The sequence below is a fragment of the Acanthopagrus latus genome, chromosome 20, assembly GCF_904848185.1.
Source record: "Acanthopagrus latus isolate v.2019 chromosome 20, fAcaLat1.1, whole genome shotgun sequence".
NCBI classification, from domain to species: Eukaryota; Metazoa; Chordata; class Actinopteri; order Spariformes; family Sparidae; genus Acanthopagrus; species Acanthopagrus latus.
The window spans coordinates 14,280,513-14,304,581 of NC_051058.1; the positions used below are offsets into that span (position 1 = coordinate 14,280,513).

General features: G+C 40.5%; 3 protein-coding genes across 6 annotated transcripts; 1 reads left to right on the plus strand and 2 right to left on the minus strand.

Annotated features, from left to right (window-relative positions):
* Positions 1–856: 856 nt before the first annotated feature.
* LOC119010219 (phenylethanolamine N-methyltransferase) lies at positions 857–3,885 on the minus strand. Its single transcript, XM_037082192.1, has 3 exons — positions 3,717–3,885; positions 3,004–3,265; positions 857–1,670 (listed from the first exon to the last, which is right to left on the minus strand). Exons 1-3 carry the CDS (start codon positions 3,883–3,885, stop codon positions 1,232–1,234), a joined length of 870 nt encoding a protein of 289 aa, XP_036938087.1. The 3' UTR covers positions 857–1,231.
* A 1,279-nt stretch (positions 3,886–5,164) lies between these two features.
* LOC119009991 lies at positions 5,165–8,078 on the minus strand. Of its 3 annotated transcripts, XM_037081783.1 has the most exons (4): positions 8,023–8,078; positions 6,387–6,577; positions 5,740–5,920; positions 5,165–5,474 (listed from the first exon to the last, which is right to left on the minus strand). In XM_037081783.1, exons 3-4 carry the CDS (start codon positions 5,865–5,867, stop codon positions 5,183–5,185), a joined length of 420 nt encoding a protein of 139 aa, XP_036937678.1. In that variant the 5' UTR covers positions 5,868–5,920; positions 6,387–6,577; positions 8,023–8,078; the 3' UTR covers positions 5,165–5,182. The 3 variants fall into 3 exon arrangements, with proteins under 3 accessions (XP_036937678.1, XP_036937676.1, XP_036937677.1); XM_037081781.1 differs by lacking the exon at positions 8,023–8,078 and having other exon boundaries at positions 6,387–7,341; XM_037081782.1 differs by lacking the exon at positions 8,023–8,078 and having other exon boundaries at positions 5,740–5,966; positions 6,387–7,341.
* Positions 8,079–8,769: 691 nt separating this feature from the next.
* aldh18a1 (aldehyde dehydrogenase 18 family, member A1) lies at positions 8,770–22,356 on the plus strand. 2 transcript variants are annotated; one of them, XM_037082033.1, is made up of 18 exons: positions 8,770–9,181; positions 9,373–9,488; positions 11,258–11,409; positions 12,225–12,374; positions 13,289–13,393; positions 13,526–13,684; positions 14,825–14,915; positions 15,305–15,429; positions 15,538–15,682; positions 16,055–16,128; positions 16,327–16,426; positions 16,778–16,998; positions 17,096–17,233; positions 17,384–17,579; positions 17,703–17,824; positions 18,331–18,517; positions 19,917–20,012; positions 20,172–22,356. In XM_037082033.1, exons 2-18 carry the CDS (start codon positions 9,398–9,400, stop codon positions 20,366–20,368), a joined length of 2,349 nt encoding a protein of 782 aa, XP_036937928.1. In that variant the 5' UTR covers positions 8,770–9,181; positions 9,373–9,397; the 3' UTR covers positions 20,369–22,356. The 2 variants fall into 2 exon arrangements, with proteins under 2 accessions (XP_036937928.1, XP_036937929.1); XM_037082034.1 differs by having other exon boundaries at positions 8,771–9,181; positions 13,526–13,678.
* The last annotated feature ends 1,713 nt before the right edge of the window (positions 22,357–24,069 follow it).

Sequence of the window (24,069 nt, forward strand, 5' to 3'; positions counted from 1 at the left end):
TGTGTCGGTTGCTAATAAAACAATTATAACGGGCTGCTGGTGTTAATGCTTGTGTGATGAAGTGCAGGCCGGTGTGTGTGAATACAGCAAATGAAAGGAGATCTGTCCATGTATTCACTGTGATCCTACCCACAGTATAGTAAGTTAAAACAAAATCTGGCCAGTAATTAAAAATAACATAAAATTGCAAAATTCCACACACACTCAGCTGCACACAGCTCCAATCGTCAAAACTTAACTCAAATTCATACTGGAGTGTTACCTGTACCTGTCATGATATTATTGGCCAATTTATCTATCCTGTTAAAAAAAATGACAATGAACTGAATTTATATTATTCAGTGAAATTAATGCAATAAAAAAAACAAGAACTATTCCCTACCTGTTACCTGTTAAAACTGAACGCCAGACTAAAACACTTAAAACTTTAAATGAACACAAACGAGTCATTGGCTTCATCGAGCACTAAGTGCAGTGAAGTCATGTGTCTTAAACGTCCAAGTTCAGATTTAATCTCAAGTCATTTACTTTCAGTTAAGCTGCGGGTCATTAAAACAGTGACTTGAGTGGACTCCTCGCCTTCTCATTCAACATCAACAATACGTTTACATCAACATAATGTTGTCAGTCTGAGATAAAAAAAAAAAAAAAACAACAAAACGATATAATCATTCTTTTAGAGTTGATTCTTTATTCACATTATCACAACCTACATCAGTTTTTTTTTTTAACTGAACAACAGTTAATTGAACAGAAGCATATAGTATATATCAAAATATACTGTCTATAAACAGACTGAAAAGCAAGATTCTGTGTTATCATACCATATGCTGCAGACAGAAATTGAAGCGTGACATTCTTGGTGCTGTAGTTGCTGTGTTTGAACTGCAGGAGGCGATGTGTGATTACATTTCTAACACTGAGAGCGTCTCTGGAAACTTAAGGGGACATCACAAATGTACGTGCCCAATCAAAAGACAATCACTAAGATGGAAGAAAAAAAAAAATTTCATCAGCGGGTTTATGTCTTAGCATTTTAGCGACCTAATGTGTCTGGGTATTATTATGATTATTATTATTATAAGCATTACCAATTATGTAAGGAAATAATAAGAGCTCTGCCAAGAATTGTTAGTGTGCTAAACCATGTGTTCACCTCAGCTTCATCTATAATATCTTTATCTAGATGGATAGCTCTTCACTTTCAACATTAATCCCTTTTTACTCCCACTTAATCCTTTCTTGCCTTCGCAAAAAACACCCCAGTGACATCATCCACCCCCACCCTCATGTCCTGAGGCAGCGTGTAAACCTCCAGCCTGATCAGTGTGTAGCCACTCTCCTTCAAACTATCACAGACCTGCGCCTCATTCAGTGGGACCACAGGGATCTTTACCCCAGGCCCTCCAAAATAGTAGCTCTCTCCCAGGGCCCCGATGAGCAGGAGGTGACCACCGGGGCGCAGGAGCCTCCCGATGTGGCCCAGGGCCCTGGTGAAGGCGGCCAAGTCTGGGCTGACGCTCTCCAGACAGAAGCAGGACACGAGGCAGTCGGCCCCCACTGAAGGGAGGGCGTCACGGGCCAGAGGCTGAGGGCGGTGCACGTCGATGGGGAGGATGTCTGTGATGACCTGGCGTAGCTTGGCTGCTTTCTTTGTCCAGTCTGAGGGCCTGGTAGAGACGATGTTGATGAGTCACCGAATACACAACACTGAATCAAACTGCAATAGTTCTGCAGCATTTTCAACACATACAGTGTGATGACATAGAAGCAATCATTCAGTGATAAAGGTGTTAATAGGCAGTACTAAGGGCAAAGCTCAGGATGGCAATGACAACTACAGGTTCAACTGCCATGAAGTAATTTACATACATCGATGGGCCCCAGAGGATCAGTCCCTGACTCTTCATCAACGACCATCAGCAGTTCAGCTTTCATGTAATCAGTGAAGTATCTCAACATGTACCTGATGACAGACTTTCGTGAGTCAAATGTCAGCTGTGTCGGACTGATTGCCATAAATCTGCTGCAAAAATTTCCATCAGCCTCAACAGTACTATTGTGTTTCGTACATTTACAGTGTAAAACAGTGGATGGGGCTTCTGTGAAACCAACTTGGAAGTTCCTTGAACCTGCATTCTTTCTATTGCGAAAAAACAAGTCAGACCAAATGAAAGTTTTTGCGAAAATGACTATTTTTCTCTGGGTTTATTACCCCAGTGAACAGTTTCCTGAAGAGGTTATTTGGTGGGAAAGAGACGGATGGTGGCATAGCAAGGCTGCCAAACAAAGGCTAGAAAAATATGATGAGGTATATCTTGCCCTTGTAAGCTTAAGACAAGTTTTATTTTACTAAGTTCCTAACCCTTAAATGAACGGCTTGTTGTCAGGCTTCAGCGCAGGTTGATTAGGAGCTGATCATTTGGATCGGGGGTGTTGGAGGGGCACTTTGAGAACCAGGGTTGAAAAACACTGCTGTAGGATTTTTGCGAAAGACAAACTAAGATGTTGAACATCCTGAAGCATACTGTTTCTCACTTAGCATTTCGCTTCACAGAACAAAGCTGATAGTATGACTCCATCCACACACATTAGTTTTGGTCTTATATCTTTGTATGCCTTCTTATCAGACTGACTTTACAAATCGAGGCACTTTTCTAATCGTCACAGCAGGCGCAGTGCGAGGATGAGTCATTGCTCAGTGAGAGCATAACAATAACTTATGACACTTTAAAGAAGATGACTGATTAATTCTTGGGATTGTGAAACCAATTATGAGGAGGAAATGTTACCGCGAGGAAAGACAAAAGGAAGAAAGGAGCTGCAAAATGCTTTTAATCTATGTGAAGTACAAAAAAAGGTATAAATGCTCTTTAATGTCTATTTAAGTCATTTCCTGATAATTCTAGTCCAACTGTAATTACAGAGACGCAGAGAACTGAGGGACTTGCATTTCAAGATATCTCTCGTCTTCAGACAGAGTTTAAAGGGACCCGGTCATACCGTCTCCCCTCCAGCTTGCAGACGTGCTGCAGGTAGGGCGTCCAGTCCAGGTTGCAGCCGCCCTCGTCCTGGAGCCAGTGCCTCAGCTCCTGCCTGTTGACTTCCAGGAAGTCTGTGAGCAGCACCTTGTCGAAAACCTCACAGCCGCTCAGCACCTGGTACAGGGTGGGGCCCGACCCAATGTCCACCAGCAGCTCACCGCTCACGTCGCCTGGAAACAAGAGAGAAAATAGAAGCAAGACTCTGAGGAGGAGTGAATGTAGAGGTCAAATAACTTGATTTAATTGTGGCTCCTAATCCAATATCTTAAATATGAACATCAAATATGAACATTTGACCTGAACTTGCTGCACTTATGTCCACTATTGCACCTGACAGTTAAATGCTTGGAAAATTATTTTTTTTAAAAAAGAAACAAATTAGAGAAGAGAAATCAGAATAATTATTTTTTACCTCTAGAAAATATGTTGTCACAATAGGGAAAGGGATCCGGGGAGTTCAAGAGGAAGAAAACAAAGCTTTTACCTCTTAATGTGAGCAACATCCAGCATAGTGAACATTTACCTCTCATAAAAGTCATGTTACTTGTGTGACATTAAACCAATGAACAATTTAACATTTTAGATGAACATTCATTTCATAGAACATAGATTTCATATCTGTGTGGAGTGTTCTGTAATTGAATTTACGCAATCCATCTGTCATCCTCTTACCTTCGTTGAAGGCTCTATGCAGACACGCCAGCTTCCACGGCACAATGCTGTCCTTTCTGTCAAAATCAGCCCGTGGTGGAGTGTAGTTATACTGCAGGTACGCTGCCGGATCAAATCTCTGGTAGCAGGCTGCCATGGCCGCTACTCCGTTCTCTTTCTTTTCTTCCATCCTCCCGTTTTCTCTGTGACTCTACCGGACACCTCTGTTGAGTGGTTCAGGTGCACTGCTTCCCCGTCTACCACCTTATATACCTGTACATGTGGGTGCGTCTGTGTTATTATGTGTGTGTCCGTGCTTTGGGCTACTCTTGAGTTTCATGGGCAGGAGATAGCGATCCTGTTTTTTTTCGGGCCCTTGTTGCTGCCTGATAGCATTTGTTCTGTTCACGCTCCCCGCCTCGAGGCACTGATACCATCAGATCAGGGGGCTTCCACCAACACTGCACTCACTAATGGACTCCTCGCATGGCTTTCAGGTCTTCCACCAACCTCTCAGAGGCCCTCCATATCTCCAAAATCATTCTACAGTGCCTTTAACACACAAACAAAAGGCCAGGTTTGTCTCAGGCAACCCCGTCCAGAGGTCTAACTCCATCAGCCGTTTTTCCATCTTTCCGAGTGGTTGAAAGATGGAAAATGGTAAGTAAATCAGTTTGCTAAGCAGACTAACAATGTCTCAATCAACATACTTCACTTCGCTGTGGATGATCAGTGTAATTTTTTTTTGGCACCGATCGTATTTATTATTTTATTTGCACCATTAAAGTGGCTTTTCCACCACTCGCCACAGCGGCCAGCTGAGAAAACAGTGAGCTCCATCCCCTGATTGAATTAATTTCCCAGTCTATTCCCAGAGCATCCCAAAGCAGCAGCTGAACCAAAGTGGACCGCAGCCATGTAGTAATCAAACGTATTCTCCCCAGGAGTCTCTTAACACCTCGCTCATCCCTGGCAGCTGAACCAGAATCCCAAACATGCACACACACACACACACACACGCACACAATGACCCTCTTCAGACATCGAAAACATCACAGTGTCCAAGGGAGACAAGTTATTTGGGATATGGAATTCTGCCAGCTGATGAAGTTAAAATTAGGGTATTTGGAGATTACAATGAGAGTCAGACTGAGTAAATGGGGTCGAGAGTTTTTCTTTTCTAGGAGAGTGTTAATGCAAAGCATACTTAATTCTCTTTGGCATAAACTGAGTCTGCAAACATTCAGCGGTTCTGGTTTTTGGATACAAATGTGATTATAAAAGCCAGGAAAGTTTCCGATTTGCAAATGAAAAGGAAAATTGTTTTTGCACGGGACGCTTTTAGTCAAGACGGCAAATTAATTTTCAACAAGAATCTAGTTTTATTACAAACACAAACAATCAAAATCAACTAAGCTGCAAAGAAAACTACAGACGTGCTTGGGCTGATGTAATAGTGAGTAGCATTTTTTCCACAAACAAAAGTTTCAGCCCAGGAAACGTGACAACTTTGCTATCTTCACCACGGTCGTCCTCTCGCTGGTCTCTACCACGCTACTCTTCGGTCTCACGGTCACACTGCCCACATCCTTCTGGAAATGAACCGAGCCTCGCTGCACCTTTGGCACCGCGGCCGAGGGGTCGGAGATGGACTGATGTGCACATCTGGTTGTTTTCGGATGTGGGCAATTCTTGCTGATGGCTCCTGAGAGGAATCGCTGGAGGAGCCTCCTGGCCTCCCAGTGCTGGGCTGAGCGCTCGGGATCCATCACTATCAGCCTGGGAGAGGGATTTCAAATTTTTTTATTTTTTTAACATATGTCGTGCTTTGTGGTTTAATAGTAAAGCTGCATGTGTACTAACTCTAACTGCTCTATGTTCTGTTGGGTAGTTTCAATCAACAAAATGTAACTTCTTTGAAATGGTTAATTGTTGAGTCTCATCCAAATAGTCACAGTTTGGTGCTCTCACTACATTAACACCCTTGCTTCATTTCTAAATATCAAAAAGTCTGTTGATGTGGAGGACACGGGCTGTCACTGACCCGCGCTGGTGATCCGGAACTGGGGTGAGGCTGTGCCACTGAGCCGTGTAGCTCTGCCCTCTCTGCCAGTCCTCCTCCAGGACGCTGCACTCCAGCTCAGCTCGACGTGATCCATCGACACTGCACATCCTCGCTGCTGCTGCCTCCACCAGCCAACACGTCAACCAACCAAACACCAGTCCTGTTCGGGGTTAGCTCAGTGTGGATGAGAAATGCAAAAAAAAAATCTAAAATCAAATGTAAAAAAGAAGGATTCACACACCACCTATTGCTTCCAAATTGATGACAAATCAGCATTAGAAGCATCACGATGTTGTATTATTTTGTTGCATTTCTGTATTCAAAATAACTAAGAACAGGAAACTATACTTTAGATGTGAGAGGGCATATGTTGCACCATTACCATACTGATACCTTGCTCTTTATGACAGTTTTCCTCCCTAGTTCTTGTGTTTTGTGCTATAAGAAAATCTACCTCGCTGCCTTGAAAGAATCCAACATTTCTGTGAAATTTGATCCACTTACACATGATATGAAGTCCAGTATGCACAAAGAGGCATGCTGACAGCCTTTAGCATTTAGAAGGAGGCATGAATTCATAAAATAACCAATATATGGATTGGTAGTAAAAAGGTAATGTGACTTACTTTTTTGGCTTATCCTTTCTTCTTGCAAACCTTCTTTCCACTCACACTTAACTTTTCTGTATACTGTCCGTCTGTTTGTCCTCGTCAGAACTTTTCCACAGTTAAAAATTCGATCTTCAGTGGAGACAGTGTGCAAGCGCCTCTGATCTTTTCTTTCTTCAGTGCATAACTGGTCAGCTGGACTGTGGGGGCTGAGTATAAGGGGGTTAAGCAGTTGTGTATCTATAGCTATTTCAGAGTGGCTCTGCCGCCACCTGGACATGCTGATATTAGAAGCAATGCACATGCTGTCACTTTGACCACGGAGATAATGAGTTGAGACACAATAAATGAAGCAAACGCCAACACAACCCAACTGCTATATTGCTGTATAAAGTCTCCAAGATTTATTTTTTCAAGTTTTGAAACTTTTATGACGGCAAGACCAAGAGTTAAACACATAGTACAAAGGAGGATGATGGGAATTGAATTCGCTTTGAGGATATTTAATTGGTATTTACCCAATGGTGGTGCTGGATGCTAAATGTAGGTCATCATAAAGGTTATTACAATTCATCCTGAAGGGGGCATGAATTGTTGTACTGAATTTCATGTTGCATCCAACATTTTGCTCAAAACCACAAATGTGCACCTCATAGCAACGCTGGAGCAGAAGTCAGCAGATAGCAGAGTCACTTGTTAATGTAGGATTCATCCTCAGGGAACCATGAATGTCGGTACAAAACTTTCAGGCCAATCCATCCTGAAGATGTTGATGTCTATTGCGCATTTTAGTTAAAAGGTTACGTTTAAAGCAGGTGTAGTGTTATGTGTTGTTTGTGAATATTGTGCAAATTTTGACCAAGACCAAGAGTGAGGTACATTTCTCTGGAATGAAACTAATATGAGCTTCAGTTTTAACATTTACACAGTTTGTGTTTCGTTAATAATAATCAGTACTTCAACTAACTCAAAGGGTTCAAACTGAACAGACCTGCCCTAAGTTAAAAGGTAGCGCAGATAAACATGCACACATACACACACACACACACACACACACACACACACACACACACACACACACACACACACAGTTAGTGGATTAAGTAAGGTAAGGGTCAGTTCCTTCCCCTGAGTCAGATGGACAGATAAAAGAGCGAAGCGGTGGAGGAACACAGAAGAACAGATAAAGGGCAAAAGCGGCCAACAGAGAAAACAACAGGACAGATATAATAGAATAATACACATTTAGCCAGAGCCACAGGAGCCAATTTAGTTAGCCGTGGTCCTGGAGGCAGTGGGAGTCTGATGGTGTCAGTCAACTCTGCTCTGGGTTACTTTTTCATTTAGTCACAGCAGGATAGTGCAGGTACACAAAACTTTCATCACGACTGCGCCTGTCTGATTTTTCCATCGCATGGCACAAAGCAAAGGGGGAATTAAGACGATTGGATTTTGATCTCTGTTGTCCTAAAATTAGTTTCAGATTAATACACAAAATACTTGTGAATGAAAATGAGTGATCAGCAATAAAGAAAATTGATTTTTGCTGTCAACACCTGAGCCACAATTTTCATACATTGATTGAACATGAGTTATTTTGTGTGCCCCTATTATACTGTTTGTTTCTCTAGAGTCAGCATGTCAAACACAATACCTCAGTGCCTCTTGTGTGTTGCAAGCATTGTGAAAATTAAATATCTCCTCACTGCAACAAACAGCCGTAATTCTGTTCAGGAATATTGCAAGAAAAAAAGAACAAACATTAGGAAAAAAGTAGCATAATGATGGTGTAGACTATTATGTTTTGCTTGTGTATTTATACACCGTTTAACTGGCCTATGTAATGTGGATATATAGTGTTGATATATACTGGCTATAGATGCAGCTAATAAAATAACTAATTTTATTATTACCGGAATGAATTTGATGTAATTTTTGCTTGGAAAAAAGCAAAATAAGGACTGGAGATGAAAGATGGTAAATGTTGGAAAATATACATCACTGTCTAGTTAATCTGGACCAAACACTGTTTGCATTTATAACAATTTGCAGTAAGATTCTAGTTTTTTTCTGTGTTTTTCTGTCTCCTGTCTCTCCATGAGATGTGAAATTTGGTCCATTTGCAGGCTACACGATATAAAATCCGATGTGGAGGCTACACATGATCATGCTGACAGTGTTTATGGTACACAGGCATTGAAAATGATACAATCGTTTCAAACTAATCAATAAATCAAGTGCTGGGGGATTAAAAAAAAAGATAATGTGACTCACTTATTCGACTTGATTTAGTAATTTGTAATAATTTATCATTAGCAGAATAAAAAAAAACAAAAAAAACAAAAAAACATGACGCAACCAGTTTTATTTTGAAATGTGATCCTTTAAACGAGACTTCCGTTCTGTTTCCGCATTTCGCCGGGCCGGCGCGACGTCACATCCTGCCACTTCACCGCCAATTTACGAGGCTTTCTCTGTGGAAAAAAGCCACATTTTTATGTCAACGTGGCCGACAATTAGAAAATTAGTCGTCAGTCGTTGAACTTTGGCGGACATTAATTGACAGACGCGGTTGTGGCGTGAACGTTTTCGAACCTGCCGCTTTACTCTCCATGTAAACTGCAGTGACAGTTTCATCAGCAGCTCGCAGTCAGTCAGGGGAGGAGTCGAGCACACGCAGAGCCCACCTCTGTTCAAGTGTGTGATAAATGAAAGAAAAAGAGGTTAAAGAAGATGAATGAGGCTCAATAGGAGACGTTACAGGGGGCAGGTACTCATACGGGACGAGCTAAAGTGAGACTTCAGCAGCTCAAGTAAGAACAAAGCTCTTAATTATCTTATTTTCCATCAAGCATGAGTGTTTCTTTACTACTCTGGGATGTAGGGGATCACCTTTCATGTTGTCACTTAAATATGCTGCTCATTGGTATTTACTGTGGAAATGTAAGTGTATTTGTTGTTGATATTGTATGTTTATCACTCTCTGTGTGTCTCTTTGTGACAGTAGAGGCAGACAGTAGAAACAGACCATGCTGCTGAGAAGGCTGACCCTGTGCTCAAGGAGCCCGCTGGACTTCCAGAGACACGTATGCCGGTTGCTCACCAGACCACTAACACAAGGCAAGCCGTGCTTACAAGTAGCATACTGACACGGTTTATTGCATGTAAACAGTGTGCAGATGTTTGTTTACAGTCACCTGCTAGCCTGGATTACATAAAAGTACAAACAAATGTGTTACTCCAGATGTGCAGATGAAGAGCGAGGACGCTGGTGTAATACAAAGGCACTGTTGCTAAAACTGTTACTCAGTTCATTGATTACTGAGCTTACAGATTTCCTTGAGAGCCAGCAGCAGAAAATATGTTGATCTGTGACATTGCTGTAGACATTTCGCAAGCAGAAATGCTGAACATTTTCACAGTTTCAGACTAGAAGTTTCAAGGATTTTCTGCATTTCTGTATGTTTAGTTTTAGAGTGTTGTTCCACAAAATAAGTAATTTCAAGACATTGCCCTTGGGCTTTATCCATGTATGATGACATCTTTTAGATGAAACAATTCACTGATATCTTTAAAAAAAAAAAAAAAAATCAGGAGATTATTTTATCAGACAGAGCTGAAATTAATAGTAAATAAGATGATTTACAGAAATATATTGGCCAACTATTTTGATAACCGAGATAAATCAAAGTTTTTCTGCTTGAATAATGAGTTATACAATCAGTATAATGTCAACAGTTACATCTTTAATGTAAGAATGTTCTACTCTTATGTTTTGGAAACAGAAATACAGAACAGAAATAATTTGTTTTTCTGTTTTTTTTTATACAACTGTAAAGCAAAACACTTTCGAGCACTGCGCAGACAAAACAAGCAATTTTAATTTTTTTTTTTTTAAATGACTTTCTCCATCGATTGATGAGTTGAAAAGACTATTCAGTAATGTAAACAATTTGATAACTCGTTTGAGTTTACAAATTAGAGAGTTCCTGATTATACAAACATGGTCCGAACAGTGTCTGTAGGTAATTATGAATTTAAACCTGATAAACTACTTCTGTAACATACTGTACAAACTCTGACTCAGATGTTGTGCCTGCAGGGAGTTTTCTGACCTACTCTGGTCTGTACAGGATATCGTGGGCCTCTCTCTCTCTCTCTCTCCCTCTCTCTCTCTCTCTTTTCTCTGTCGGCCTGTCTGCCTTCGCTCTCATGCGCCTCATTGCTCCAGAGAGATGTGTTATGTCAGCACAGGCTTTTCTGCTTGCCTTGCTGATGTGGCAGTTTGAAAGCTGTGATTATCTTGTTTCCCTGGTTACAGATGGATGCAGTGGAGAACTTTACTCGCTTATGTAATCAGTGAGACAAAAAACCAAACAAACAGCAAAACATGCTTGTTTGCACAGTTAGGCAACGCTTGCAGTGTTTTGCATGGAAATGTATACACCAGTATATTGATCCATTAGTGTTTTTGTTGTGTAAGTAGTGTTCAAACAGTTGAAGGTGCCACCTGCACCGTTACATTACTGATTTTTCCTTTCCTTGCCTTTTCTCTTTCCCTTTTCCTTTTCTTCCTTCATTTTCAGAAAGTTTTTATTAGAAATTGATTCATTCAATTTATTAGAAAGTGCCTCAAATAGGTGAAGGCGAAGATTATTTTTATAGTAAGATTTGACACAGTTGTTAGAAAGTCTGTCTTCCAAGATATTGATGAATTAATCACAAAAGAGTGGTCTGTTTTGGATTTCTCTACAATGACGGGTGTAGGTTTTCCTATAAATAAGAATAATATAATGCCCTTGTTTTTTTATGAGTAACAATGAAGTAGGTGATAAAATGCTTTATTTGTCACCAGTAATGTAAAAATAGCATCCTCTTCCTCTACACAGTTCCCCAGGGGAGAGCCCATGGCAGCTCCTTTGCACACCGCAGTGAACTGCGTCAGGCCAAGAGGATCGTTGTGAAGCTTGGCAGTGCTGTGGTCACCCGCGGAGATGAGTGTGGTCTGGCTCTGGGGAGGCTGGCCTCCATTGTGGAGCAGGTGAGAGGCCAGATACCGGCGCACACACTCTACTTTCATGAAGAATAAAAGAACTTCTGGGTCCAGTAAAAAAAATGGGCATAAAATCAGCAGGATATAGAAGTTTTGACAATAACTGCTTCTTATTCTGTGATATATTCTGTGATATATAAACACATCATTGAGTCTTTTACCCCCGTTGTCCAATACGTTTTCTCATTCTGTCTCATTTAATTTGTTTTTAGATGTTCAGTTTTACTTTTATGAAACCATTGCCACTTTACTTTGCCCCCATTCTGGCCATGTAGATTGTTTTGTATTTTTGGATATCTTTCCACAACAGTACAGTCTGTAAAGTGACTTCTGTTCTGTCATTTTAATCATGGAATGTTCAACAGCAACATCTTTCTCCGGAAAACAATGTCCTTGTTATTGTTAATAATGCTTCAGTGCTAATAATCAGACATGTCCTGAACAGTTTGGGGACAGGAATGGTTACTTTGGTAGAAAATGGCTCTGATGAAAACCATGTGTCAATCGGAAAAAAAGACACATTGCACTGAATTCTGAAATGTAACGTTTCTTGTTTGAGCACCACAAGCGTAATTGGATTCACCCCACTGTATTGGGAAAGAAGCAAAAATCTCAGGGTGTGATAACCGAAAACATTGGCAATTAAATAAAAAAAACATTACGGCTAGTTACCACCGGGGACATGAAGGAAAATATCTTTTTTTATATAATTATGGCTGAACCAACCTTTCTGTCTGAACAAAAAACAAAATCTGTGGGTCCAGCTGTGTGTTTGAGTCCTAATTGGGTGTTTTGCTGTCCAGGTGGCCATGCTGCAGAATCAGGGCAGGGAGATGATGATTGTCACCAGTGGAGCGGTGGCGTTTGGCAAGCAAAGATTAAGACATGAGATTCTGCTGTCCCAGAGTGTCCGACAGGCGCTGCACTCAGGACACAACCAGCTCAAAGACATGGTAAGAAAAACGTGTAGGAATGTTGAGGTTTAAATCAGAGAAAGAAGAAATTTAACATTGAAGGTTTTTTTTTTTTTACAAGAACATTCAGAGTGTACAGACCGAACCTGTGACAACTGTCCAGTATGATACATAAATAATGAATAAAAACGGCCTGTCTGAGGCTTAATGTGGTGATGATATTGTCTCAAATTAGTGCTGATCAATATTAAGTAATGTTTATGCTATGATGCCATTGTATTGATTGCGCTGCAGGTCATCATGTTTTATTATCTTTGTCAAACATATTTTGACTAAGCATACAGTAAGTTTCATTTCAAACATGCATGTTGCTATTAAAATATCACCAAAGATTTAGATTGTAACAATTGTTCAGATTTAATTTGAGGACACATTTTTGAGAAGTAAACAAACATTTTGAAGGGAGTCCCCCTCACTCACGAAAATATGGAAATGAGCAAGTATTTAAACAATAAATAAATACGTGCATGAAAGCAGTCGGAGATGCAACTGATGATCATTTCATTATAGATTTAATCTAACAGTTATTTGTCTATAAATTATAAAACAATTGTGAAAAAAGCTCATCTGCTTTTTCCCAGAGCCCAAAGTGACCTTGTCAAATAGTTTGTTTCGTTCAACCAACAGTCCACAACCCCAAGCCTCTTTACCTACCATGATAAAGGAAGAAGAAAAGTAGAAAATGCTTACATTTTTTGCATGACAATAGTGAGCTATGCATTTTTCTTTCAACGGAAGATTAAGCCACTAGTAGTTGCAGCTTTAATAGTAATGCTAATTGTTAGAGATTGCTATTGGACAGAAGTGCTATGATGTAGTTATCATAAATGAAATAAGCCAGACAGAATACTCTGGTCCATTACAACCAGACATCATCTGTATTTGTGTTGCAGTCGTTGCCGGTGCTGGAGGCCCGGGCCTGTGCTGCAGCTGGACAGAGTGGCCTGATGGCCCTGTACGAGGCCATGTTCACCCAATACAGCACTTGCACTGCTCAGGTTCTTTAAAATTTCTTAATGAAATAATCACTTTGACATGCTAAACAAGCTTATGTGTCTTGAGTGACGCATATAAATCTCACTCTCTCACTTACTGCACTCTCTTAACTCTCTGCTCTCTCCTGCTGTCAGGTCCTGGTGACGAATCTGGATTTCCATGATGACGAAAAGAGGCAGAACCTTAACAGCACGCTGCAGGAGCTGCTGCGCATGAACATCGTGCCCATCATCAACACCAATGACGCCGTGGTTCCACCGCCGGAGCCCAACAGTGACCTGCAGGGGGTAAATGTGGGTACAGAAAGCATGGGGGGTGACACTGGTGGTGATGGTGGCGATGGCAGCAGGGGTGCTGAAGAAGTCAGTAGAGTTTGTTTATATAGCATCCACACTCACTGGTCATTAGTTGCAGTATTTTCTATCACCCATAAACAAACCCTTGCTGAAACACCTCTGCCATCCTACCTGACCTCATCAGCTCTGCCCTCAACCATTAAGTCATGTGCATGCAGTCTCTGGGGCGGAGGTGCTGTTGGAATGGGTCTGGACTAACATCTGTAGGTAGACGCCTCCTCTGCCTGTTCTCCTGCAGAAATAACTAACGTGGTTGTCCTGAAGATAATTCCACCTCACTTTGCACTCACTCCTGTCACTCATTTTAATGTTTTTAGCATTTTATTTTGTGCCTAGTCAACTTATCTCAACTTATGCATTGATTGTACTTTTGTACCAAATAGTACGGTGTTTAATTCATAATGTTTAAAATTCTATATCAAAATACACTGTTTTATTTTTCCCTCTCATATCTTTTCATTCTGTTTAAACCAGTTTTCATCTTTTCCTTCTTCTCCTTCTTTCTTCTTACACCACTCAAAATTAGCTATGGCCATTGGGATATAGATACACATATGCATGTGCATGGCAATACAGGTCAAATGAACATGCGCTTCACATAAACAAGTGTTGCAAAATAATCAATTAAACACCAAAATATCCCAATATTCCTATAATTTTGAGTAGTGTATTGAAAGCAGAAAAAAAAAATATGATATGATAAATATAATGACAGACATTTGAAAACCTCAATAGAAGCTTTGAATGTGTAGTGAATGTATCAGTATCAGTACAGATGTAGCTGGACATAAATATTTTGAAAATGAAACAAAGATAAGCTTGTTGTTTGTCTAAAGCATGTAGTTGATGAATTGTTGATAATTTTATGGTTCCCTAAGATTTCTCCGGATGGTCGTGCGTCCTGAGGTACAGTTAAGTAATAGAACAAAAATGTGCACAGTTTCAAAGTACACAAGTGTTTAGGTATCTGTTACTATTCATCTGCTTTCCTCTAGCCTTTAAGAAAAGGCCATGATGAGTAAATGGCAGATGGCTATCTTTCTGTTTGCTTACCTCAGCAATTTTCTTGGTCCGTAGGTGATCAGCATTAAGGACAACGACAGTCTGGCGGCACGGCTAGCTGTGGAGATGAAGGCTGACCTGCTCATCGCGCTGTCTGACGTGGAAGGTATGTGCGTTACCACGACAACAGTCTGGGTCATCTGTTAGATAACAACACCATCTGTCTGAGCTCTTCACTGGAGAACAAAACAATCGTCTCAGGGTCACCGGAGTCATATGACAGAGACAAACACAGACCTTCTGCCCCCATGTTTGAAACTGATACTGAGGAGGTCGTCACAAGGCGTTTGCATGCACTTTTAGAAGGGTGACCTAGAATAATTTCTTTTTCCAATTACTTTATTATCAGTTTATTTATTTATTTGACTGTTAATTGACAGGTAGTAGGTCACAGTATATGCTGCAAAAGTTTTAGATTTGTGTGTCATGTTGCATAGTTTTATTTTAGACCTATGTATGGGCAAGTGAGTTGTGTAAGAATTGTTGCTTTCTCAGGACTGTACGACAGCCCTCCTGGCACGGACGACGCCAAGTTTATTGACATCTTCTACCCTGGAGACCAGCAGTCCATCACCTATGGCACCAAGTCCAGAGTTGGGATTGGAGGCATGGAGGCTAAAGTATGTTTAAAAACTTCTCATGCTAGCAGATGTTACCTATACTTTGGCTGTTTTATATGCCAAGCAGAGACTTTAAAATTGTGTTTTTTGTCTCTTTCTTTTCCGCAGGTCAAGGCCGCCCTCTGGGCCCTGCAAGGTGGCACCTCTGTGGTAATTGCAAATGGCACCCACCCCAAAGTAACAGGTCATGTCATCACTGACATTGTGGAGGGCAAGAAAGTGGGAACCTTCTTCTCTGAGATCAAACCTGCCGGTGAGTTCACCTGAGCCACATGCCCTCTATCTCTCAATGTTTTGTAACATTTGTGTTGTTGCAGCTTTTGTTTTATATGTGGCGTTGCCCATTTAATAGCTAAAATTAACCCATTCTGATACAAAAGTCTTGCGATTAATCCCACCATGAAGAGTTTATGATGTTCAGTTATACCTGAAGCTGTTTTAAGAGCTATTTGTTAACTTGTATGTCATTCTGGAGCCTGTAGTTTGGGGTGCTGTTGAGATGTTCAACTACAGCCTCCAAAAACGTTGTTAATGCCTCTCTAAAAAGAAATTAACAAAAATGTAACCCTGTAGCCTTCATGAATTTAGCCTGTCTGTCTAAAAGTCTTTCTTGTCCTTTCACTAGGCCCCACTGTGGAGCAGCAGACAGAAATGGCTCGTAACATTGGAAGAACGCTGGCATCTCTGCACCCAGACCAGGTGGCATATAGTTACATCATTAGCTGTTTTCAAAGATGTTAATTCATCATTAAGATTATATGAATGTATATTATAAACACTTGAATTTAAAAGCTTTGTCCTAAGCACTCCGTTATCATATACAGAGAAACACTGACTCCTTGTGGGTAGATGATGCATGTGCTCATCCTTACTGTGTTTGGCTGACTGTGTTGTCAGAGAAGCGAGATCATCTGCCATCTAGCAGAGCTGTTGACTGAGAGGAAGGAGGAGATTCTGGCTGCCAACAAGATGGACATGGACCAGGCTGCAAATGCAGGTATTTTCTTCAAGGAGATTGATTGGGTAGTTCTTCCTCTTTCACATCTTTGTACATTTATCTTCTGCTGCTTTTGCTCCTTTGAGAGAAGTGTCATGTCACATATCCATAAACAGATTTTCATCATATATTGTTGTCTGGCAGGAAAAAACATATCCAGTTGTCTAATATTGCAACATAAACAAACTACTGTTTTTGTAAAAATCACCAAATAGACAGTTTAATTAATATCTCTCCACCAGAGGGCGACACGATCACTTTCCCTCTCCATGGATTGCCTCAGTTTATAAGAGTTCTGATCCCATAGCATCTGATAACAAGGTGTAACCTTGCTTTCCCTCCACTCTATAGGCCTGTTGCCTCCAGCCATGTTAAAGCGTCTGAGCTTGTCACCGGCCAAACTCAACAGCTTGGCCATAGGTCTGCGGCAGATCGCTGTGGCCGCCCAGGACAGTGTGGGTCGTGTGCTGCAAAGGACCAGGGTGGCTCACAACCTGGAGCTGGAGCAGATCACTGTTCCCATCGGAGTTCTTCTGGTCATCTTTGAGGCTCGACCTGACTGCCTGCCACAGGTATTGGCATTTTGTATATTCCAAATAAATTCTCTTGATTAACTAGACTCTCTGAAAATAAATGCAGAATTTTCACAAACACTCCGTTTCCCTCCAGGTGTCAGCATTGGCCATAGCCAGTGGCAACGCCCTCCTGTTGAAAGGAGGCAAGGAGGCAGCCAACACCAACCGTGTCCTCCACCAGCTCACCCAGGAAGCCCTTTCCATGCATGGAGTCAAAGAGGCAGTGCAGCTGGTAAGATTAGATTCCTACACATTTATTTCAAAGCAATACAAACCATTTATATTGTATATTTCATAGACAGGGTCACTCCACCTGAGAAAACCTCATTTGTCTGTTCGTGTTTCAGTTTGTCAAATTGTTTTTTTTTTTTTTTTCCACAAGGTGAGCACTCGTGAGGAGGTGGAGGATCTGTGCCGACTGGACAAGATGATCGACTTGATCATCCCTCGAGGTTCATCCCAGCTGGTGCGGGACATTCAGCGGGCGGCTAAGGGCATCCCAGTGCTCGGACACAGTGAAGGAATCTGCCACGTCTACGTCGATACAGAAGCCAGTGTTGACAAAGTCATCAAAATTGGTCAGCATGTACAAATCTCCTTTCTTACATAGACTCTAGACGTCCATGCGTACATTTGCAGTGTTATGAAATAAACATGACGACTATGAATGCCATTAATTGACTGTTATTTTCCCATTCCAGTCAGAGACTCCAAGTGTGACTACCCAGCTGCATGTAATGCCATGGAGACTCTACTGATCCACAGGGACATCCTCAGGACCCCAGTGTTTGACCAGATCATTGACATGCTGCGTACAGAGAAGGTAAAGCACCAAACACATACACATTACTCCTTATTTACATTGGTGCAATAACTCATCAAGAAATGTGGTTGCAATTTCTCACTAATCTAACAATGAGAAACAATCTTTGCAGCTAGTGACAGAGACAAAAAAAGAAATGAAGGGGGAAAGCATCTGTGGTTTAAGCTGCCCTCGTCAAGTGTACTGACAGCAGTCACATGATGATTTTATTTGTTCATTAAGCTGAAAAAGTATTTGAAACAGCTGAACTGAATTTTAAATCATATGATAAAAAAATTGTAAAAACAGAAGCTGTCTGTTTTATTACTTGTAGTATTGTCATGTAGTGAAAAGTGGGTAATCTGCATGTGAAATAACGAAAAAGAAATCAATCATAATAATCCTCCACTCACAGTGATCAGACAGATGTGATCCTAATAAAAGCTTTTTCACTGTATTTAAATAAAGGCTCCTGTAGAAAAATATGCATTAAAAAATGCACTTTTCCCACGCTGTGGTGTCACTAGGTGAAAATTCATGCTGGCCCTCGGTTCGCCTCCTATCTGACATTCAGCCCATCAGAGGCGAAGTCCCTGCGGACGGAGTACGGTGACCTGGAGTGCTGCATGGAGGTGGTGGACAGCATGGAAGAGGCTGTGGAACATATTCACAAGTATGGCAGCTCCCACACGGACGTGATCGTCACAGAAAATGGTATGTGGCCAAATGCATATGCGTTATTTTTTTATTCTTTTTTTTGTTAAATGTCAAAAAGATTGATGTCATAAAAAGATGCAGTCTCTCATTACTTTGGTCATATCTTACCTCATCGTGGTCAGCCTTGGTCAGTTCATGCCTCATGTAAGTGTCCATATTCGTATCAAGCTCTCCTTCTCACTCTCTTGACACCCTTCCCACGTCCATCTCACCTCCTGCCACAGTGACTAATGAGCAGTGATACTTTGTTGTCAGGATGAGTGCACAGTCTCCCTGTGCGACTCCAATGCAGGGGACAGAGCCCATTTAAAATGTAGAGCAGATGCTAAAACACAGAATAAAAGACTTTTGGGTCAACTTTAAACACATTTTTGTCTTTCAAGCGAGCCATCACACTGCGCCTCTCTAACTCGGGTTGTTTGAAAACATTCTGTACCGTGTCTGGAGTATTTCCTGACTCAGAGGTTGTGGCCCTATCACCATTTTTACAACACATTCATATTTAATGTCAATGAATGTTGATGGGGAATTAAATGTGGAGTTAAATTTTGTATTTTGTAAAATATATACTGCAACAAAAGCAGTCACTCTAAGCAAAGAATCATCCTGTACATCATAAAAATGTATGTAAAGACTGAGATGCAGCCTTCATAAAAGGTTGAAATAGAGACACATTAAAGATTTCAGATGTGCCTGTTTGAAATCAGAGCAAAATGTGGAGCACCTTTTGAAACAATGCATGAGATAGTGTGAAGCTCTCATGTCTTCACTGAGGATGAGTCTCACCTGCAGTGGAGGGCTGTGCTGCTGCCATCTGGTGACCACAGAAGGTATATCAACAATTTTAAATGTACTGAGTTCTTAGTGTCACAGTAGAGAGAAAAAGAAGAGATTTATACGAATGATGAATAGAAATGTTCAAGAGATAGAGGTTAGTCTATGATGTCCTCCAAACTGCCTTGGCCACTTGTGCAAAAAAATGTGAACCTGATTTTATTTACTGATATGATATAAGCCAAGAATTTACATCTAAATGATCTGGAATTAATGATATAATAGTAATAATAATTATGATATATAGCAACTCAAGGATTTCTGCGGATGACATTTGGACTTGTACCGTACACTTGGCCACCCCGTCTAGTCAAAGCTTATAGTAGTGGTTGTGTTTTAAATCATTTACAGAGGCTTGCCTTGGCACCAACGAATGCTCAGAATTATGTTATGAAATCCTTAGATTTGCAGGCTTTTGAGCTTATTGAGTGCATTCATGCATTATTTCAACAGTACATAGTTGTCATCTTCCCATACTTTATGTTAATGCCTGAAAAGCTTTTGGATACAAGGATACAAGGTCATGACCTAGCAGCACCAATAAGCCATCTTTCTCTTTCAGAGGACACAGCGGAGCAGTTCCTGCAGCAGCTGGATAGCGCCTGCGTTTTCTGGAACGCAAGCTCACGTTTTGCTGATGGCTACCGCTTTGGACTGGGTATGTGGTTTACTTCTCTCCAGATCATATGTCTTTTGTTGCCTCTTTTCCTGTGTGATCATTTTCGAGACCCATGATTTAAATTCTAAATCAAAAATCAGTCGAAAAACACTAAAGAAGAGCTAATTTTTACTGGCTGTCTTTCGTCTTTATCTCTAGGAGCAGAGGTAGGTATAAGCACGGCTCGCATCCATGCCCGGGGCCCTGTCGGCCTGGAGGGGCTGCTCACCACCAAGTGGGTCCTGAGAGGCGATGGGCACACAGCAGCCGACTTCTCTGAGCAGGGTACCATGAAGTACCTCCATGAAAACCTTCCTGTCACGCAGCCTCTAGCAGGGCAGAGGGACAGTAACTAGATCAGAGACATTCACAACAGTTGTTTGGCCTTTACGTCAATTGAATGGTTGAATTATCCACCAGGAGGATCAGTCTTTGGGGGGGTCTTGTTGCAGATGATGGCTGATGCCACTGATTTTAAAAGCACATGGCATGGAGAGAGACGCTCAGCACACAAAAGGTTTTTTTGTATTAAGCGTTTACAAATGTTATTAATTCTACCTCAGGTTAAGGTACTTTCAGATAAGTAAGGAAAGTCGCCCTAGGGCTGGGTGATATAGCCTTAAAATAACATTGCAATAACATTGACTTATCTTGAATCTCCTCAAAAGCACTTCAGGTACAAAATCAAATATTACAATATTTATGACCAAATACCTCAGTGTTGTCACGATGACTATTGGAAGTTTCACACAGTATTAACGCAATACAATTCTTCATTAAAAAATAACTGTCACTGTATCGACTGATTTAACCCCGAGTTGCTCCTCCCAACAACTTTGTCATCCAGACTCGTTTCTTCCGCTTTTGTTTTTTCTCCCTGCAAAGTATCAACGTTACGACAACATGTTGTCTCCATTTGTTTACCTTTTGAGATCATGTGAGAGAGATCACGTGAGGTGCTCTACGATAATCTTCATAATATCCCGTAGTGTGTGATGCACCATTACTTTCAGATCTTTGGAAGTGTGTGCAGGTACGAGATGAGAGGGAAGATGAACATATGTGAAGAAGATTCTCCTTATGTGTGTGATGCAACCCGATCTCACAGTCGGTCAGGACATTAGAACAAGTAGAGCAGTCTGGTAAGTTCAGGGTATGACATCACTTTACTATGATGCAGCCTTTAAAACAAGGAAAAGACAACACTTATGTCATGATATAATGTATTTCCTGATGTTCCTTTATGATGTGGTGATCACAGCACATAGTACCTCCACAATAACACATAAACTGAGGGAAACTGTGAGCAAGAAGGGAGTTAATTAGGATTGCCTTCTTTTTAAAGAAGAAAATACAGTTTTATAACAAAGGAAACCGAAGTGCGTATATTTTTTTGTTCTCTTGAGGAGGCAATTTCAGGATAAAATGGTGAGACTGACACTAATTCACACAGAAGCATTATTTCATTTCATCATATAATGTGCATGAGACAGACATCAGCACCAAACTGTGCTTATGTCACTAATTGTATTGTGTAAAGCTGCCCAATGTGGCCAATTAAAAACCCAGTTTTCTATCTTTATCTGAAACATATTTTATTTATTCAGTTCCGTATATCATCGACTATTCTCTAAGAAAATCAAGTTATAACTACAAATTATGTAACTGGAGGCCCAATTTGTGTCTTAGCTGATTGGATTGACTGATTACCAACAAGGTTTCGTACTGACTGTACTGTAAGTGCTTTTATTGTTCATGTAAGCTACGTTTCTTTTCTTTTCTTGCTGTAACTCCAACTTTTTTGTATATTTTTGAATGTACAGTTAGTGTGACGAGATGAGGTGCTGGTGAAGGTAATTGTTAATGTGGACTATAGATTAAGACAACCACCACGAGTCAAACCAAATCCTTGCATTCCAAGCATTAAAACTTGATTACATGATTAAAAATGTGCACCCCGATAAACATTTCTACAACAGTCCCAGAAAGTCACCGGTTTTGTTTTACAGCAATATAAGTTAACATACACTCCAAACTTGTATTCATCCGTTTTTATTTACCATATTTTATTTATTTGATCATTGTTACCAGTTGTGCTCATTTTTCCATGCTTTGCCGCTTTTCTGCTCGTTCCTCATGGCGCCCAGAGCCCCTGTCAGAGCAGGAACAGTAATTGACAAGCTGCCTCCTTCAAGCTGGAGGGGAGAACGCGACTGCTTTTAAATTAAGCTCTGTAACATTCCAGCCTCTGAGCTCCTATCTGATGTCTTGCAACGCACACTTAAGGAGTGGTTTGGGTTGTTTAATAGCAGAATGTAGAATAAAAAAAGGTTGAAAAAGAATATTTTTCTGGGTATTTTTCTTACTTTCTTTGATTTTGTTATTTTTATTTTGCAGATGAATTGTTAAGGCCTTTTTTTTTTTTTTTAACACGTATGTTCATCTCTGTCCTGGCGCTCGTGTTTCTACTTTCACAAAGAACACAAATTAGTGGGAAGAAAAAAAAATCTGCACTGATCTGAAAAACAGATGTCTAAAAAGGGCCTTTTTAAAGTTGCCCATAGGGGAATTCGCATTGCTGGAAGTGGGGCAGGGAAGATGGAAGACAATACTATAGAGGTTTAATTATCCAGCCATCAGAAATGAAAAGAGGGAGAAGGAGAACTGAGACTAATAATGGAATCACAGGCTTATGTTCTTGGTTTCTCTGTTTCTTTCTCTTTCCCAGCATCTAAAGAATTCATTCTCCAAAACGCACTACTTACCCTTCAATCAGCCTCCCATCACCAAGTCCAAAGGGTTCAGAGATGAAGCGGGAGACAAAACTCGGATCCCACACTTTTGTCCTTTTTATGTGTGAAGCGATTGAAAAATATCATCTAAATGACTGGAGGTAGAGACGGAACGATCCAGGGACATTGAGTATTGCCTGTTTGATGCACACAATTGTATTTTACAATATCATGTTCATCAAAGTTTTTTGCTGCAGCTGCTCAGGTGCAAGTGTGTTATACTTAGCTGTTTTATTTTATGGCTGCAACTAAAGATTATTTTTATTATACCTGAATCTGCTGATTATTCTAACGATGAATAGATTCATTGTCTTTAAACTGACAAAAACATCTTGGAGCCCAAAACCCAAACCCAAAGACACTTCATTTACTATCATGAATGACAAAAAAGGAAGCAACAAATATTTGTTCCAGTGTAAATACACCTGGTAATTAACTTTCATTCAGTCGACTAAGTAACTAAACATGTAATCGACTTATTGTTGTTTATACCAGTTTTCTACTTAAAGGCACAATAAGAAATAATTTAGTTCAAAATATTGACTAAAATTTGTAAACAGAATATAAAGGTATAACGCTGTATGATCTCTATGTATTGTGTTGCTAAATTATATACTGAGGGAAGTACTGTATGCTAACCAGCTAGGTTTTTCCTATACCAGTTCAAAGCTCCTGTGCTAGCAGTATAAACAACAACACTTTCCACCTGCTCCAAGCTCCCACTCCGTACTGCTAGCTGCAGTGCTAACTGAGCTAACTAGCAAACAGCAGTTTCAGTCAGAAGTATTAAGTGGTGATTTGCTACCCCATATTTGGTCATATAATTTAGGCCTATTCTTACATAATGCTCCTTTAAGTAATAACAAGACACTGAGGGGTGTTTCTTTTGACAGGTTACTGAGTCAGTTTTTGCAATACAAATGATGGTTCATTTGGAATGAACTGCAGCCCAGTATATAAGATTCACAAAAATTCCCAGCAAAATCATTCCTTTCTGTCTCATGCTCAGTGTTTGAATTGACAGAAGATGCTACATTCATACATTTCTCAAATAAAGGTTCATGTTAAAAATGTTAAGCCTGTTAACCCAGCAACCTTTATTCCTATAGCTTAGATTGCCATGCAGTTGTCTGCTCTGTCCTCCACTGAGGTATCTAGAAAACTAACTGAACTAAGAGAAGAGCTCATAACTAAATGATACATTAGAACTCAGTAGATTTTGTATAACTGTACTGAATATTTAAGCGAGGGTGTTTGCAGAGTTT